The sequence below is a fragment of the Magallana gigas genome, chromosome 2 (assembly GCF_963853765.1).
Source record: "Magallana gigas chromosome 2, xbMagGiga1.1, whole genome shotgun sequence".
NCBI classification, from domain to species: domain Eukaryota; kingdom Metazoa; phylum Mollusca; class Bivalvia; order Ostreida; family Ostreidae; genus Magallana; species Magallana gigas.
This window is the reverse complement of record NC_088854.1, coordinates 33694792-33711503: the sequence shown is the minus strand read 5'-3', so window position 1 is coordinate 33711503 and position 16712 is coordinate 33694792. Positions and strand designations below refer to the sequence as shown.

The window sequence follows — 16712 nt, the reverse complement described above, 5'->3', positions numbered from 1 at the left end:
ACTTCTGCATACTATAAATAAGTAGGCAAGGCTAATCATTGCTTAGGATCTTAGCTTTTAAAGTTACCTCCCCATGTTTGCCAAAGAATTTAGTATGTATGATGTGATGCTCGTCTTATTTTTGTCCATTAGAAATATCATTTTCAATTGCAATTAAAAGGAGAAATTTTTTAATTTTTTAATTTGCTTCGATGAAAAGAAATCATTGATTGAAAAGAACTGTGCCGCAAAATTTTGCCGAGGGAGGTAAAGAGAACAGCCTGTTCATCGGCAAATCGCACGTTTTTAATGTTACAGATAAACTAATATTTTCGTTAGAATTTCCTGTAGATACTCTGGATTTTTAACATAGATTTTTAAACAAGGTAAGCATAATGTTTTCAAGAATTTATGTACCTATTTTGGAATTGATTGTTGAAGTCTAACTGTGTGTATTTTGGCCGTGAAATTAAACCCTTTGTTACAAATGATCGGTCACGGAGTCCGCGTATACATGACAAGTGCCTGCGTTATTGTGTACCCTCTTTGGTTTACTTTCTCGCTGCAGAGGCATCAAAAGACTTAAAGTCGGCTTAATTAATTGTGTCATATTGATTAAACTATTATGCCAATTTTTTCTTAAAATGATGCCATGATTTCCACAAGGCTGATGAAAATCAATACTGGCACATTGATCCGATTATTTTGTCGTTTGATCTTTTGACAGTCGGGAATGTCTTCAGATCGGGGAAGCGGTAGGGGTAGGGGCAGACGATCTCGAGGGGCACAGAATAACGAAGGAACCCACAGTTCAGGTCCCGACAGCCCAGCCGAGGCGAACGGCCCCAGCACATCGGCGGTTCAGGCCGAGCCCCCCGCCCCTGCCCCAAAAACATCCAACAAAAGCTTCAAACCCACGGGCACCAGTCTAAAACGGTAAATAAATTATCTTTGTATTTGCTTTGTGTTTTATTTATGTAACGATGTTTGAAACAGGCTATTGAAACAAGGAGGCCTGATAGTGTATAGGCCTATGGTGCACTCATGACAAGGCCGTTGAGAAATCTACCTCATTTGCATATAAGATATTTTACTTTTGTTCTCAAAACTGGTAATAATTTAAAACTTATTTCTTGTGTCGTTACAATCTTTTGGTGCTAAAGTTTGTGTTGAGTGTCATTGTTTTGTAATAATTTTGGTATTTAAGGAGTTATTGGGTAGTGTTTTTCAAGCAGTAGAAAGGTCAAAAGGTCAAATACTTGCTTGAAGTTTATGGACCTGAGGAAGATGATACATTTACATGTCAGTGATATTCCTGAATGAAGTTTTTGATTTCATGTGATAAAGCAATGTTAATCCTTAACATGAAAGAACTATTTGACAAGGAGTTTATTAATAAAGCAAGAAACTGCTGACATATAATGTTAAATGAATCTATATTGTGCAGCTAGCTAGTATAGCCCAATATGATTCATGAATGCAAGTGTTCATATAATATATTTGTCAACTCAATTTTAATATGGAAAAGTGCAATTATATAACACTTTAAATTTACACAATGAAATATTCACAGTTTCATAGTTATCGAGCTGCTTCTTGAATTTAAGATATTAATATATTAATAAATACTAATACTGCACAATAAAACATTCTCGCATGTGCTAATGCAGCATAAATGCTCACTTTACTAATTATGACCAGTATTTAAGTATCTTGTATGCTTTAAAAAGTAATACAGAACAATTAATATCTAGTTGTACTTATGCAAAGAAGTCAATTGACATGTATAATACATGTACGGTACAATTGTACATACACATTGTATGTATTTCTCATGTGTATGTGTTTATACCTCCAACAATTGGATTCTCTAGACTTTCATTATTAATGGAAAAAGCTTTCTTAAAAGATGTGAAGATTAGAAGATCCAACATGATTATACGTTATATGCATGTGGTATATATATTATTGGCATTGACATTCCTGGCTGGAAATTCAAATATTGAATGTTCATCCTTTATGGCTATAAATCCTATGGGTTTTTTTTTTAATGAATCAAATATTGACTCGAGGGAATTCCTCTCATACATTACTTGATTGCATTTATGCGGTGTAAAGGGTTGAGATTTTTATATATTTTAAATGTTATAATGATTCTGCTGATGTATGCATGTTTAAAAGTATTTTAAAAAATACAAGTATATATACTGTATTTGTACTGATAAAGTTAAAAGTTGAAATCTTTTGGTTTATACCTATAAATCATTTATTTCCCCCTTCCTATGTACCCAGCCGTTCCCACCCAGTAAGTCAATGCCTGTACCCAGGAGAATTTTAAAATGTTGGCTATTGGCGAAGTAGGATGGCACTGATAGGTTAGACCCAGAATTTATACAGCTGAGATAAGAACATTTAAACCTAATACCAATCTACTCAATATTTCAGCAGTATGATTGGAGGTGTCATTGTGCTTTTATTTAGCTCTGTGGCTTTGGAACAAAAATTTTGAGGGGAGTGGGGGGTAAAAATTGACAACATTTTTGATAGAAGGAAATGTATTTACCGGTACAGTGTACATATAAAGAAGATTTTAAAAATGAAAGGAAAAGAGAAGGGAGGGGATGGTAATGTTTGAACTATAAAATGCCCATTCTAGACAGAAATCTTTATCATACGTACAGCATGAAGACTTTACTGAATTATACACAGGCTTAATTGGTGTACATCCATCTTACAGGGACACAGTGGGGGAAGTAGTATTTATGTAGGGTTTTCAAAAGTGTTTCCTGTCCATATTTCTAAGAAAATAAGATAAAAACAGATAAAAGTTAAAAATGGAAGAGGGGAAAGGGGGGGGGGGGGGGTGTGGTGGTGGGAAGAATGTGCCTTGTACATTAACATGTATTGTGAAAGCTGCTATGTCAGACACTACTGGTATGTTTTTATTTATGCTAAGTGGTTAATAAATCCTAAAGTTACCTGGTTAGAAAAAAGATACCCTTGCAGACAAATGATTTAGCAGTATATAAGAGTCAAGAACTATAGGCATTAAATAATATATATGCATTATAATGTGTTTCAATCGTGAACCATAAACTTACCTGAGCTTTTTGTAGGAAAAAGCCAACCCAGACTATTAGTGTTTTCCAAATAAGTCACCATTTAGCTTTACACATTTTGAATGCATATCATTTTGTGTCATTTTCCACATTAGTAAGCATTCGATATCCAAATATTTATGTGCATATTTCGATCCACTTGAAGTAGCTTGCAAGTCGAAAGATAAATGTTTTGTGATTTTTTTTTTTTTTTAAGTTGTCAGTTGGGTAAAGGATTGATTAATATTTTATTAATACTCAGATTGTCAATTTAAATTAAGTGCCGAATTGGAACGCTTTCAGACTGAAATGTTTTTGCATTGATCAAATAAATATTTTAAACAAATTTGAAGGAATGTTTTTCCTGCAATATGTGAACATTACTTTAATTGTAAGTTCATATTATCGAATTAATGTTCTCATGATTATGGTGATAATGATGATGATGATAAGGCCTGCAGGGCCTCCAAGCTAGCTCTGATCAGCTAACTTATTGCATGCATGTTCTAGTGATGCCTACATGTATATTAGATCTATGATCCCTCTTTGCGGCCTTAACACCAGAATCTCAATTTCCAATAACCTCGCCACGTACATTTATGCACAGTGTTAAGCGGGAAAGAATGTTATCTGAATGAAGTTTAGCAACCAGTACTTGCCTATTTTTTTTCTTCAATTGAATGTACTTGGGAAATATGTGTTTTATTTGACATATATCATAAATTCATACCTGCGGTTGGGGCATCGGCAAATAGTATTTCTTGTTTGAAAAACACCCTGACTTACCCAGCTATTATTATAACATTGGAATTGCTGTTGGTATTTGTATCTTTGTACAACATTTAATTGTAATAACTATGATAAACTAACACAAGATTATTACATTTATGAGTTCTTAGTTTGCAAAGTAAACAGAAAATTCAATTTAATTTGCTCAACAAATAGTCTTAGCCTAAATCTTTACTTAAAGAACATAATTTTCACAGGTAAAGAGCACCTGAATATTGGCTTTGACTCCTTGATTGCCTCTTAATGTCCAGAATCTAAGTTACATTCATTTGAGGAAGTCGGTTGCTGGTTATATGTGTGGCATATATAGATTTATTTTTTTATCTGTGATGTACATTAGAAATAGATGGTCTATGCTTAAGTTCTATCCACTGATGTATAAGAATAGATATGATTAAGAGCTTACAGATGAAAAGGTAAACAATGTAATTAGGTATGTTCTTTCAGTGACTAAGTACTGCATGGTGTCTTCTAATATTTTGATTTCGCGTACTAATGAACATTTGTTCAAAATACTATTTAATATTCTGAATCCTTAGGTTCAATTTTTTGCTGGTGGGGTTCAATATTTTAGTGCAGAATATTTACACTCCCACCCCTCTCCAATAAAATAGTGAATAGTGAATGTGGCATTTGGCTGGAAAATATTGAACCCCCCCCCCCCCCCCCTGGGTAGGTTCAATTTTTTGCTGGTGGGGTTCAATATTTTAGTGCAGAATATTTACACTCCCACCCCTCTCCAATGAAATAGTGAATAGTGAATGTGGCATTTGGCTGGAAAATATTGAAAATATTGAAACCCCCCCCCCCCCCCCCCCGATTTTCATTTGCTATTGGAGAGAAGGGACAAACAAAACATTATCAGACTCCAGTAACGTTCATGTGATAAGTTGCAGACCCAAAAATTGTACAGTCTCAAAAAAAATGGGAATTAATAAGTTTCAATAAATTAATTAATTTTGATAATTAGTTAAAATGTCTCACAGAGAACTTGGTCGGATTCATGTCTCTTTCTATAGTTGGTTATATATATACCAATTAAGATAGATATATATACCAATTAAGATAGATATATATTCTAATTGAGTAACGAAACACTTATCATTAACAGTTATGGTCACGTACCCCTTTAAAAACAAATCTATACCTTTATATGAGATTTTTATAGGGGGGTAGTTATCACCATTGACAGTTCACATCTCTATCAGAGTGGTGTGTACACATGCACTATGCAACATCGCGTGTCAAACACAGGTGAAGATTCCCAGTGTTTTGTGCAAGCAAGAATTAGAGAAAAATGGCAGCTTCAGCGAAAAATTCAATTTAATGTACAATTTTTTTTTTCCTTTTAATTTTGTTTGGTGTCCCTCCGTGATCCAAAATTTGAATGGATTAATAAAAAAAACTAGTATATTTTGCGTATCGTTTATGTGGTACATGTATTTTAAATTTTATGAGGTACTTTTTGCAAAATGTGAATCTTTTTGGAAGATCCCTTACAGACTGGCTGAGTAAGCAAGGAGCCATGATCAGTACAGTCCTTGAAATCAGTAATCATTAATAGAATTGGCTAGTGTTATTTTTCTATATATCAATAGTGGAATTGGCCCGCCTTTAATTCTGGTACCACAGAAACTTCACGTCATAAGTACATGTAAGACCAAGCTGTACTTCGCTAACATGAAAGAATAGAAACATGTATACATGTAAGGCTCAGACTTAATCCCTGGCCACAGGGCTGTGATTTTTGGGATTAAGGTGTGTTCAAATGACACTTGTCTCTGTGAAAAACATGCAGCTGGCAGTGGAGGATGTCTAAACAAAAGTGGTACAAATATGTCTCAGTGCAGAGACACCTATCTCTTGTTGATAGTTTGATTGTGTGTGTTTGTGAATAGATTCTAGTCTCTGTTTAATTGTATGGAATTAATTAACTTATTTATGAACAAGAAGGAAAACAAATCAATGAATGTATCTGATGTACTAGTATGAAATGTATAATTTGAATTGGAGAAATTCATGGAAGTATATACCGGTATTCATTTACAAGCTTAAAGTAAACAGATAATAAGTTTTATGAAGTGAATAGTGTTGATAGAAGGTATTGCCTCTTTATACCTGTTGACAAATTAATTTGCCATGAATGGTTTTACCTGCAATTGTCACACATGAATGAAATGGAGAATACTTGTGTCAATACACACAACATTTCTTGTCCGTCAGAGTTAGGGGATGAGCTCAGAATGATCAATCAGTTTACTGGTTAGCAGATTTACTGATTATATTCATAATCTAAGGTAACGTATAGGGCAATGAACCTTTGAATTTTTAATTATGAAGTGTTTACCCCCCCCCCCCCCCCCCCCATTAATAAATTGCAATAGGTAAGAAAGGAAGGATTTATTTTTCTTCTGTTAATGATGATTCTTACATATATGTATTATTCAATATTGATTGTTTGCTTTCACTGAGGTTAATATATGATAATAATATTTACTATGGTCAGTAACTTTTTTTTTGGACAGGATAAAAATCAAACTTTCTGGTTGGATTCATTAGTCCATCCACTTATACGAGGCAAATTTTATTTACCGGTACTGTTATATTTACCTGTTCCTGCATTAGAGGATGTGTAATTCATGATAATCATAATGTGAAAAATGTTCATTTTCTGAAAATAATTGTTTTGCTGCCATGAGTCTTGTAGACTGAACTGAAAATAGTCATTTGGTCTTCCAATTTTATATTCATATGAATAAAATTAAGTTTATAGTTGTTATTTGGAAATAAGGAAAAAACGATACAAGTTTGCTCATCTTTATTTAATCACAGGATACAAGTCCTGCTGCATGTCAGTAGATAAGCTTATTATGAACGATGACTTCCTGTTTAAGAGAAACAGTGTAAAGGAGACATAATTATTCACGATCAAATTTATTTCTGGTTGTTTTTTTTTTTTTCAGAATTCAAAAAGAATTGGCAGAAATCACCATTGACCCTCCGCCGAATTGCAGGTTAGTTGTCCAATCAGAAATCAGTAGTACTTATATTGAAGAGAAGAGTCCGTTTAGTGATGACCAAGTACGTGTAATAGTAAGTACTAGATGCTGTAAGTGTCTAAGTACTGAAGAGAAGAGGCTATATAAATAAAAGCTGTTGTATTTACACACATGACATCTACTTGGGGAAAACACTCACATGGTAGGATTATCGACAAGTGAATTGCTTTATTAAGGGAATCAAGAATACTCCAGAGATCAACAGTTTTCTGCAAAACGCATCCATTTCCCCCAAGACAAGTAACCCATATTTAACTGCCTGGAACTGGATCTTGGGTTTTTGTGATAAAAGATTTGTACGCGTCTAGACAGCGATACATCGCCTATTGTTTGAACAAAAGCATCCAGGTGAGGTGGTTTGTTCATCCGATGGTGACCATTATCTGAGGGGGGCATTAATCATGTTCACAATTCAACAGCTCTCGGGGGGAAAATGCACTGTGCACAAGGTGCACCATCACTCCCTCTTGGTAACGCAGACATCTGTAAGTGTTCTTTAGAAAGCAACAAGGGATATATACACAAATAAAAATACAGCAGTTACAATTTTCACTGAATACGGTAGTAGATTTGGTTGAACAGGGAACTCCTATTGATTTGGTTTTTCTTTCTGATGGAGGTAGTGGCAGATTTGAAACTCTTTTATATATTTTTTATCAGATTCAGTTGGAATTGTGATTATTGTGCAATCTCAGTGGATGCTTGATAATTCTGGCCAGTACACAGGGGTTAAATTTATATTTGGGAAAAAATTAATTGACCTTTTTTCAAGATTTATTGAGTTTATAGTTTTTGATTGTGTATTTTGAATTCACTGTTTGATTGATCGTAAATAGGTGCATGATTTTAACAAATGTATTTATCTAGTGTTTTAACTTTAAATGTCTGTACAAGGAAATTCAATATTTTTAGTGTCCACTGAAATGTTGACTCTGTCCTTAAATGCATATAATGAAGGTTTTTTATTAATTATATCGTAAAAATATTTGCCTTAATTGATGGCACTTACGTAAATCCAGAAATTTAGTGGGAGCCAGTCTGGACAGCTGTTCTCTATTATGTATTAATTAAAACAGTTTGTTACAGGTTGATAGCAATGAAATTAATTTGTGTCAGTTTGGGTCTGAATTTTTGTATTTGTGCTTCCATGTGGATTGTGTAGGTGTTTATCATCGGTATTAAGATCGGATTAGAATTCTGATCTGTCCGGTTACTGTTTTATTGTGATTCACTGTCATCACTCTAGCTATTGATATCTGTAGAGATATTTAATCCTTCATAGATCCATTCCTGACTAGTAGAAGAGGACCCACTGCTATTTCAAAGTTCTTATCGATGCCTGATCCAATAAAGTTGCTCAAATTCATACCCTAAGGCTTATAATATTGATATTGACCAATCATTTTGGGTTTGATACTTGATTAAGGTTATTAGGTTCTGCTATTTATATAGCAATTAATGGGAAAAGTTATTTGATTTTTAAAGAATATATTTGACTCGACAGAATATATATAATGGTGCTATTAACAGAGAACATTTACAGGTCTCAAATTATTGAGAATTGCCTGATCACCGAAATTTTCTCTGCTTCACAAATGTTTCCACACAATCCCAACGAAACCTCAACTCAATTCATTAAAATAGCAATAAAATAATGTAAAGCAGTTGTCTCTAGTTCCATTATTTTTGAATTCTTGTTAAAGAATAAAGATTAATCGGGAAGTGTCTGTTACCTAAATAAAAATGTAAACAACGCAGTAACTGCATTGTCACAAGGTTAAAAGAATACTGCAAGCTATATGTTTGATATTTGGTTAATGATGTATGAACTAGGTCCCAGAAGATCCATAAATAAAGATCAGGCTTGGTGACCCTGACAGTTACGTATTAAGTGTTACAGGAGTTATGTAAGTCTGCATATCTGATGGCTTCCTTTAGATATTAAGGAACAAATAGAGGAGGCCTTATAGTTTTTTTGTTTTTTTTTAATGTTTCAGTACTATATATATTTTGTCGTACATATATATATTTACATTTTCGAGTGTCTTTCTCTGTGATAACACTACCAATCGTATTTTGTAATGTTTAATGCAATGCATTTTATTAATGACTATTTTTAAATATTTCATTGTACAATTGCTGAAAATTATATAAGTAATAAGGAATCTTTCTTTGAGTATTATGTGGTGATCAAATCTATCATAAAGCCCTTCAGGCTTTATTGGATTCAATAACCTTATAATGCTTTATAAAAAATGATTCCTCATTCCTTAAATTAAAGGAAAAGCTACCTCTATATATATATATAACGAGTAGGAGAGGTATTGGTTGAAAATATGTTACAATTCTCAGATGTTAAAATTTTATGATAAAATTAATGAATTTTTGTGATGGTGGCTTGATTTTTTTCCTAGTAAACTAATAGTGTTTTTCCTCAGTATCTAACAGCTGGCATTTGTACAATTAAAGCATTCTTGTAATGGTGCTCATTGTAATTGGTCTAAAAATGTGAACATCTGCTATCATATATTAAACAAATTGTTTTGCATAGTATTGAAGACTCTTCTATAAGTGACTCTTCCATTTTCAATGTGATCAATACTATATCATTAGAGTTGTTTATTTTATTTTTTTCCTCTCTGTATTTGCAGTGCTGGTCCCAAGGGAGATAACATGTATGAATGGGTGTCCACCATTCTGGGGCCCCCAGGGTCTGTGTACGAGGGAGGCGTATTCTTCTTGGACATTCATTTCTCAGCGGATTATCCATTCAAGCCACCAAAGGTATACTGCATGCACATCTTATTTGATCAGTAAACTGCATCAATCAAACAAGGTTAATAGAAGGAGGGATGTGTTTGATGACTCAGCATTGTATCTTGATAATTGCAGCCTGCTACCTCAGGTCTCGCAAGTACAAGAAGTTTACATATTATTGATCTGTCAAGGATTTAGTTCAGATCTTGGGTTGAAAGGATGTCAATTTCCCTGGAAGTCGACAGTTGTCCTTGGTTTGAAATCTGGAGAGAAAGCTTTATCTGAGCAGACATTTACATACAACTGCATGAATAACACACAAACTCGGCTTAAGTTTAACAATCTGTTCTCTAGACAGAATTGCCCAGCTTTTCCATTTCCTGCTTTTATGTTGATTTTCGGGGTTTCTTTTCTTTTCTTTTTTTTTGGTAAATTATTGGAGCAGAAAGTGTGCCCGAATTTGAAAACAATAGACAAATGAATGACTTTAAAAGCCATCAAATAGATAAGTTAGTATAGAGTGGAGTTTCTAAGATAATGCATACAACCTGTGTTTGGCCAAGTTAAATATCCATGTTGCTATGTTCATGCTCAGACTGCAAAGTCCCTGAGGGAAGATAATTTACACTACATGTAGACTACTACACTATATATCTAGACTTGCGGGTCAGTGTTGCAACATCATCAGTTTCATGCAAAAGGCAAAAAAAAAACCCCAAGTAGTTCTATTAGCATAGCCACTGTTAATGTCTAAACATGCACCATATTTTTACTGCATCATTTACCTTATTTAGAATTTTAGAATGTAAAATTATTAATGGACAATCGATACATAAAAAGCATGGATGAATTAGCATTAACCAGACCATTATTGTATTGTATATATTAGATAAGCTGCATCTTTTAATTTGAGTATTGTTTCATAATATTTCAAGATTTAATTATTCTTTTTGTAAATGATCAAAGATTTACTTTACCAGTATAATTGTTTATCAGAAATTTATACTTGGATTTAAATTAAGAAAGAAAAGATCTTGTACGCTGGAGACCAATATATACTACCCTAGATTAGTTCATAATGATTTTTAATGTGACAATATCTGTATACCCGGTAGACACGGTGGGGTTGAAGGGTTTTGGCACAGTGAAATACCGTTATTGTGTATAGAAGCCACCTAAATCTGAATGGTTAGTCAACATATTACTGCAGGAGACATTTATTGTGTGGGTTACTGTAATATTAGGCCACCCGAATCTGAATGGATTATCAACATATTACAACAGGGGACATTATATATTTTGCGGGTTACAGTCCTGTTTATACGAATGCTAATAGATGTAAATTTTTTCCTTTGAAAAAGTGTTTAATCTTCATGCAATGAAACAATGATTCTCTCAATCGTAATTTTAAAATTTGATATTGAAATTTTTTGTTTGTATTTGAAACTGAATAGTGTTCTATAGTTACATGTATATCCCATTAATCAGGAGGAATCACTTAATAGCTGTAGTTTTTAAATGGAAAAGAATTCCTGCAGATGCAAACTAGAAATATATAGTTTTTCTGGCTATGTATTGTCTTAAAATCTTTCTGATAAGAATCAATCAAGCTCTCGGAGAGTTGAACTTGGTAAAAAACAAGCGAGAAAGATCTCTTTGAAAGATTGAAAAGAAAACCGATGAAGAAGGTTTCTCGGGGAGTTTGGTGAATTGAACGGTAGCATTAACCATGCAAGAATAACGGGAGGGCTCAATCAATCCCACCATCCTTTTCAGGCTGTGCTATAGATTTACTGAAGAGCTGGTCCGTACACTTTTGCCAATATACGAGAATAGTTGTTATAAGATAGTAATATATAGAGAACCAAGAATGCATCGAAAACCAGGCTAGGGTTGCTCACAGATGGCTGTTTGGTTGATATTTTAACCTAATTTTTTGCTGCAATAAGAATTTGATTTCTCCAGTCTAAGAATAAACATACATAGTGTCAGGTATATTTATATGACTGAATAAACTTTCAGATAGTCTTGAGTTTGTGTTAAAACATTTTAGATGCTGAATCTGAGATGAATAATGATTATGTATTATAACCATTCAAATAATGGCCCTTTTCTGAAGATTTGAAAATTATATGCATGCATGCATATATTTTGACCTGAAGTCAGTTTTATTGTATATAAACATGTAGGTTAGGTCAATAGAATCATAATTATCACCAAAAAGGATGCTTAGATAGCAACTGACTGCCCCCTCATTCTCAAGGAAATACCACAAAATCAATCATTATTTCATGCATAGCTAAAGCGAAGTGTTTTCTATCATTGTTTTGGACAAGATCAAGACGGTCTTTCAAAGTTTAGGATATTTTACAAAGATTTTAATTAAAATTAATAAAAAAAATCACATACCAATATATTACAGAAATTATACATATTTTTAAGGAGATTTTATAGAATAAACCTGTCGTAATTTTTTTAATTATATTAAACACAACATAAGATACTAAGAGCACTTTTGAATGTATAAGAATGCTAGTCACAATATACTCAACTGGTGGACATGTTAATGGGGCCCAGAAGAAGTGTATATAGTATAGAAAATAATGAAAGTCTGTCTTTGTGATTAATTCATCAATAGAGGCTCCTTTTAGTAGGCTTATACCTGATTAATTTCAGTGGAAAACTGAGTCCTAATTACTTCTGTCTGCTTCCTTGAGTGTGCAAGGAGCCCATTTAAGTTGAACCAAGTTTGGCACTGAAATTGTCCGAATTCTTTTCCTGGGCCTGTACAAATTGAGTTGAACCTCACCACCTGTGTAATTAAATTCTAAACCCCACTGTCAAGCATGGCTGCATCTGAATAATTGTGGAGGGAGCTAGAGTAGAATACATGAGCATCTGATGGGTCTTAGGTGGAATAACACACCTGGAAAAAGTCACTCAAATTAACAGGAAATGTTTTGATAATGAAAGATAGAATGATAAATAAAGTGTACAAATATCAAATAAGCAAAAAAATTGCAGTTGGGGGATAAAAAATGAATATCTAAAATAATTATTCCAGTAAGTAACAACAAAAATCCCTGCAGGATTCGAACTCGGGATGTACGTCGGATCACAAGTCCGACACTTTATCCACTCGGCATGTTTCAGGCCATAAAATCCTTTTAATAAAACGAAATGTCATTTCCATCTGCGGTCAGCTATTTTGCGATGATGTGTTATTCCACCTTAATCTCACCTTCTGTTTCAGACAGACATAAATCAAGCATGGACAAAAAGAAGTGCATTTTTTTTAATGTGTTTGTAATTACTGAAAGTCAAAATTACAATTACCAATAATTATTGCTGTCAATTGAACATTAATTGCTGCAGTATGGTTCTTTAGATTTGAGATTTTTTTTTCGAATAGAAAAGCATAATGAATGTGTCGTTGATTTCGAACAGAATTATAATTTCAGTAAAATTTCACCAAGTACCTGCTATCATGAGTGCATGCAGTAGCATTTTAAATGATTAGTGAATGTTGCATTCAAATGAGTGCATGCATTCTGTTCATTTCAATCTGTTATAAACTGTTACTAATATTTTGTTTTGTAATGATTATTTCACACAGTCACATGGTACATGTATGTAAATATAGGTATGAGGTTGTGAGATACTGAAATATTTTTAATTTGTAATACATATGAGTATATTGGTAACTATGAAGATTGTTGATTTATGACTCTGATTTTGTAGGTGACATTTCGAACACGGATTTACCATTGCAATATAAACAGCCAGGGTGTGATCTGTCTGGACATTCTAAAGGACAATTGGAGTCCTGCTCTGACTATCTCCAAAGTGTTGTTGTCCATTTGTTCCCTTCTAACAGACTGTAATCCGGCCGACCCTCTGGTTGGGAGCATCGCTACTCAGTACACTCAGAACAGGACGGAACACGACAGGGTGGCTCGCCAGTGGACCAAGAGGTTCGCCACGGGGCTCTGATTCAACATTCAGATACTTATTTATCATCCTTTTTTCCTCCTCCCCCCCCCCACCCCCACCCCAAGTTTATTTGTCACAAGTACATGTACTTCATATATCTGATAGAGCATATTATAGTTTAATATTTGTCATGAATTTTTCTTTTGTACCTGTGGTGAACTTGTCTTTTATGGTGTGTTTTCATTAGGGCAAAAAAAAAAGGTTTTTTTTTTAAAGATTTTGTCTATGAATTTCAATTTTGTTTTTTTTTTATATATAGAAAATACATTTTGAAAAAAAAATATTTTCTATAGTTTTGATTTTAGGTTATGTGTTTTTAAAGCACAATATTTTGTTTTACAATTTAGACCAAAATGTTTTCACTGTTGACATGAAAACTTATTTTTACAAAATACTAAAGATGATTTCAATATATGTATTAGAAATGATTTTTTACAATAATTCTTGGCAATACAGTTATAACTGTCCACACAGCTCTTGTTGAGCTTCTGGTGTCTAGAAGAGTTATTTTCCTTGAAATATGCCACACTCACAAGTCGAGGCATACCGGTATGTGCATTCTGATTTGATTAGATTTTTTATACTGATTATTGATAATATTCTTTGAGGCCCTACCTGGTCTTATTACATGTACATGTACTTAAGTCTGCATGATGAAGCTGGCCATCTAAGGGTATTAAATACAGAGCGTGTGTTATTTAATTGTCAGGATGCATGAAGCATAATATATATCTTTAATCCTCATTTGTGTAAGGAGTTGTCAGTTACTGGTACAATGTATGCACATGCCAGTTCTTATCATTCGATTTGTGTCTGTATAGTGAATGTACTGTACACCTGTATGCATACATATTAACTGACTATATAGATGGAGAAAGGGAAAAAAATCCACCAAAACAACACTGAGTTAATGTATGTTGATTATGATTTTTTTTAATCTTTTTTATTTTTAAATTATTTTTAATTGTTTTCTTTTGGTCTTTGTTAAGTGCTAACTTTATTGGTTGTTCATTTGGAGGTTTGATAAATGAACAGGGGTTGTAGGGTCAAAGTCATAAAAACAAAATTGTTACTTCTCTAACACCCTTGAAAGTAAAAAGCCTGACAAAATTAAAATTTAGTTGATTTCAATTGTGTTTCCTACTGTATGACCTTTCCCCTGTATTAATGTAGATTCAGGACAACATAATATAGATACAAACATAGAATTCATGTTTTAAACATTCATTTGCATCAGTGTTGAAAAAAATGTACTTATTATTATTGTTTGAAAAATTGGTTTCTAAAAAGTTTTTTTGTATATATGCTATATTAAAACAAGATCTGTATCAACTTAAAGTAAGACTGTAATTGATTGGTATGGGTTACAGTGTATTTGATTTTCAGAACAAGTGTGAAAAATGTTTGTGAAAGTGATAGATGTATGTGAATGTGGAAGTCGTGTGAACATGAGCTCACATTTTATGTGAATAAAGTTGTAAAACTGCAGCTGCTGTTGTACATTCTGGTTCTATTTTTCTTTATCACCAATCTCAGGGAGTTAAGTTTATACCCATGCACACGCTTAAACTAATCAATATATATTCATTTAATGATAAATCACATGTTGTATAAGTTCCAAGACAAAGAGAAAGATGGCAATGAAGGTGGTTGTCAAGACAACATTTAAATTCAGACGTTATATAGTAATCTTTGACATATAATAGCTTTGACACCTTGGATGCAATATTCTACATGATCTGCTCATTGACATTCTGCTATATAGTTTGTGAAATTCATGGTTCACAAAAAATCACTCAAACCATTCATATCCATTCATACATTGGTACATTTAATATGCACAGAAATTTATGAATCTTTTTAAAACTCAGTGTTGCAACTAAAACTTCATACAAATAGGTCAGGGAGTCATAGATGTCCAGACTGATTAGATTGTGAATTTCAGAACCATACAAGGTGAACTATTTACGTGTCGCATCGGATAATGTTATATCTAAATGAACTTAATTGGCTTTTTGTGTTAGTGATGAATTAGGTTACAAAAAGCATTCTTCTGAATTACTTGTTAAGATAATATTCCTCACGCATGTATTCAACACCTTGAAAATTCTTTATGAACCCTGAAGTTAGAGTTATCTCTCTTTGCATTCATTAGAAATACTGGTAGTCCCTCTATATATTTATTCAAATAAAAAAAATTACAATTTTGTATTTGTTTAATCTGATCGGTTAATGAAGCTTGTTAACGTTCTGAAGACGTTTTACTATCTTAGGATGGTCTTTATGATCTTCGTAGAACGTGCATTGTTACCAGAGGTTGTTAAATTCGTGGCTAAAAAATCGATGACTGCAGAATCCAACAACTTTCAATAAAAAATTTTTGTTTATGCTTATGGCTTTAATAACGTTTACAACGGAAGATTCAACAAATTTTAGCGAATGTTGTAATTCGGAAATTCTCATACCCGGCTTTTAACATCCCCCCGTTTAGCAAACGAAATTATTTATTTATCAACATAAATGGAATGTTGTATGCCCAACCCTGAGTCAACTTACTCACCAGTAAAATGCAAATAAATAAGATTGGGACACATCATTGATGTAATGCAGTTTTTCGATAGAAAAAAATTAATAACTTCAATCTTGTAAAGCGTTTCTTTTACCCTTTCAAAGAAATTTTGAAATACATTATTTGGTCAAATATTATGAAATTTGGTATTTTTAAAACGTTGCTTTCATTTGTTAGATATTTTCATTCATATTTATAATCTCAATGTATCCGAAACAAAACCTTAAAACTGTGTCCAATCCAGATATTTAAATTTATTCTTCAAAGATTCGTATTCATCTAATCAAAATCAAACCTTTCACTAGTTTCTTTGATTTCTTCATTCTGATGGTGACTGCTCTGTATTTTACAACAACAAAAAAACATAGTTTATCGATTGTGAAACTACAATGTATGTTTAGCTCATGTTTTGTGAGTTTTGCGTGCCATACACATGCAGCGGAGCTCCTGATAACAATATCAAGTTAT

General features: G+C 33.0%; 1 protein-coding gene across 1 annotated transcript; it reads left to right on the top strand.

The window, feature by feature from the left end:
• The first annotated feature begins 209 nt into the window (after positions 1–209).
• Positions 210–15163, top strand: LOC105345258 (ubiquitin-conjugating enzyme E2 E1). The gene is made up of 5 exons (XM_020074114.3): positions 210–365; positions 707–915; positions 6830–6880; positions 9577–9709; positions 13424–15163. The coding sequence occupies exons 2-5, from the start codon at positions 713–715 to the stop codon at positions 13673–13675; spliced, it is 639 nt and encodes a 212-aa protein (XP_019929673.2). The 5' UTR covers positions 210–365; positions 707–712; the 3' UTR covers positions 13676–15163.
• Positions 15164–16712: the final 1549 nt, after the last annotated feature.

Bases quoted from the DNA above. Each gene is read 5' to 3' on its own strand.
- LOC105345258 (XM_020074114.3), top strand. From the start codon at position 713: ATGTCTTCAGATCGGGGAAGCGGTAGGGGTAGGGGCAGACGATCTCGA. The intron at 916-6,829 runs GTAAATAAATTA...TTTTTTTTTCAG, and splicing joins ACGGGCACCAGTCTAAAACG to AATTCAAAAAGAATTGGCAG. The intron at 6,881-9,576 runs GTTAGTTGTCCA...CTGTATTTGCAG, and splicing joins GACCCTCCGCCGAATTGCAG to TGCTGGTCCCAAGGGAGATA.